The 2,705-nt window shown below is 37.0% G+C and overlaps 1 protein-coding gene across 1 annotated transcript; it reads right to left on the bottom strand.

Moving 5' to 3' along the window:
* Nucleotides 1-1,710: 1,710 nt before the first annotated feature.
* LOC133076899 (protein tyrosine phosphatase type IVA 1) lies at nucleotides 1,711-2,499 on the bottom strand. The gene has a single exon (XM_061171569.1). The coding sequence runs from the start codon at nucleotides 2,317-2,319 to the stop codon at nucleotides 1,798-1,800; it is 522 nt and encodes a 173-aa protein (XP_061027552.1). The 5' UTR covers nucleotides 2,320-2,499; the 3' UTR covers nucleotides 1,711-1,797.
* Between the last annotated feature and the right edge of the window lie 206 nt (nucleotides 2,500-2,705).

Here is a 2,705-nt window from a genome sequence, read left to right as displayed (position 1 = left end):
ACAAAAAGCGATAAAACACTCTTTCAAAAAAAAAAAAAAGAAGAAAAACTGCATTTAACGCTCTATGTAAGTGGCCTCATGAACGTGACCTAGCGGAGAGGAAGCCCTAACAAGAGACAGCGCCACCTATGGATCACACACTAAAAATACAGTTTTACTGTCCATTTTAGCGTATTTAGGCTGACAGGCTGTATGGCCTTGAGACAAGTAATTTACTTCATCTGAACTGACCTTTAACATTTTTGCAGATTTCACTGAAGCAAAATGGGGATAAAAAATTCTAAAACGCTGGCAAGGTATTCTGCCTCATTTCATTATTTTAATGTTATTTCTCACATCTCATAAGAAATCGTGTTAATTTGTATTCACTCCTGGCTCATTAATACATATCGTGTTAATTTGTATTCACTCCTGGCTCATTAATACATATTTATTGGGCACCTACATGTGCCAGACCATGTGTCTGGCAACAGGATTACAGTGATAAACAAGACAGACTGGGTCCCTTGTCCTTTTTTTTTTTTTTTTTTTTTTTGCATTTCATCATTTATTTAATGTTTAAGCTCTCGCACTAGATTTTTACAAGCTGGTGAACACTGACAAATTATTTCTCCCACAGAACTATAACCACATGTTCCCGGACAGTATAAATATATGGTTGAGCTGACGTTAATACACATCACCATTTTATCAATCACATAATAAAACAAATTGTCAAGTATCCAAATATTAAGTTACACAGCTCAAAAGGCATATAAAATATTAAATGTCTGCTCAATTCATTAGCAGAAACCCACTTTTTTTTTTGCAAGAGGTTGGGAATCACACTTCAAACAAAAATAAGTTGGTAAACAACTTCAGATAAGTTTGAAAAAAAATTACAAGAATTTCAGAAATTTTATGATTAAGAATTGTTTTAGCTACAATAACAAAGTATTTCTACATTTTAAAAAAATATTTACTAAATTAAAGCGCATATTCTACATGTTCTGCACAAGACAAAGGCAACATTTTACTAAAAATACTTAATAGCCCCCTCCCATTCCTTTTTCAGGCCCTCCCTGTAAGTTGCACCCCAAAGTGCAAACATTAAAATTAACTGTAAGGTTTTTTTGTCTGGAGACATTAAAGACATGTGCTTCTGTACAATGTAGATTTTCAAAACGGAGGTCTTCCATGACAGCACAAAATGAGATTTATAGAAAGACATTAAATAATCACTGGTAAGACTTGGTTAATTAAAAAAAACCAAACGAGCAAATCTGATGTATACTGGTATGAATGTGGAAGATGTAAACATACTGTGAGCAAATAACCTTACAGGCCCTATTTTCTATGTTTGAAATGATGGAAAGAATAAAACACATAAGGTCCAGAGTTTTCATAGTTCCTGGGATTTTAGTTCGATACTAAAAATAACAAGAATTGTGCTGGGTATTTTGGCACCTAGTCTTTCTAAATTTCTTATATACTGATAAGAATCTGGCATGGAAACAGATTTAAAGACATGAATGACTCCATACTGCATGATTTCAGGAAAAGTCAATTGGTACAAACGATAAGCACATTTTAAATGCTGAACAGCAAGAATCCTTTGCTAAGTGTCCAAGTAGGTTGATCATAACCCAAGCATAGAGGCTGCAATTCTGCCAGGCTTGTGGCCTGGTAAAACTGCGTTTCAACACTCCTATGGAAGCTTCATCAGACTTCACCAAGCCAACGTGCTGGCTAACATGTACGACAAATCCCGTCCTGTCTAGGTTCCACTTCCAAGCAATGGCATCAAGCACCCCAGTTTTATTGAATGCAACAGTTGTTTCTATGACCATTAGAGTCTTTGAAGCGCAGCCGCATTTTAGGACGATACTTCTCCAAATACAAAAGTTGCTTGCTGTTAAAAGCTCCACGTCGCTTTTGTCTTATGAACTGTACTGCATCTTCGTATTTCATTCCACCTTCAATTAATGCTAGGGCGACAAGCACTGGAGCTCTCCCAAGGCCTGCAACGCAATGAACGGCAATGCAACAACCAGGGTCTTCACGAAACTTAATTTTCACAAGACTTAACCAATCATCAACAATCTGGTTAGATGGTGGTGCGCCATCATCAAAAGGCCAATCGAGAACATGGATGCCTTCTTTCTCCACAAGACTAGTGTCGTAAGTTGCTTCACATACTCTTACTATTGTGGTAACTCCATACTTCTTAAGTTCCTCTATAAATTTGTTTAAGGTCGCATTAGTTGGATTGTGTGTAATAAGAAATCTCATGTTCTTGTAAGTGATTTCCACAGGAGCTGGGCGGTTCATTCGAGCCATGTTAATTTAGTTAAAAAACACTCAATAGGGTTATGAAAGAATTTAAAAGACTGAATACAGAAATGATGCAAATAAACTGAGTCTACTTCAATATACTCCACTTGAAATTCTCAGTGCTTTTCAGTATGAAGTTGGGAGTAATGGGAAATGAAATGAACCTCCTGACAAGAAGCAGCAATTCTTCAATCCAGTAATACTGAGGCAAGAGAAAGGAAGTACACTGAGGTTTACCCCATCCAGGTCAGAACTCTTGTAAAAAGTGCTCTGTGGATTTCAATTCAACACCTCTGTGTCCAGGTTCACCACTCTTATGGGGGCTTCTTGGTGGAGTAGTAATGAATTTCTACAGTTCACTTGTCTGCATAGAGGTCGTGCTGTGCCTGGCA

This window comes from Eubalaena glacialis, chromosome 17 (genome assembly GCF_028564815.1).
Source record: "Eubalaena glacialis isolate mEubGla1 chromosome 17, mEubGla1.1.hap2.+ XY, whole genome shotgun sequence".
In the NCBI taxonomy this organism is placed as follows: Eukaryota; Metazoa; Chordata; class Mammalia; order Artiodactyla; family Balaenidae; genus Eubalaena; species Eubalaena glacialis.
Note: the sequence above shows the minus strand (reverse complement) of the source record. Positions and strands in the feature narration are given on the sequence as shown.

Bases quoted from the DNA above. Each gene is read 5' to 3' on its own strand.
- LOC133076899 (XM_061171569.1), bottom strand. From the start codon at position 2,319: ATGGCTCGAATGAACCGCCCAGCTCCTGTGGAAATCACTTACAAGAAC.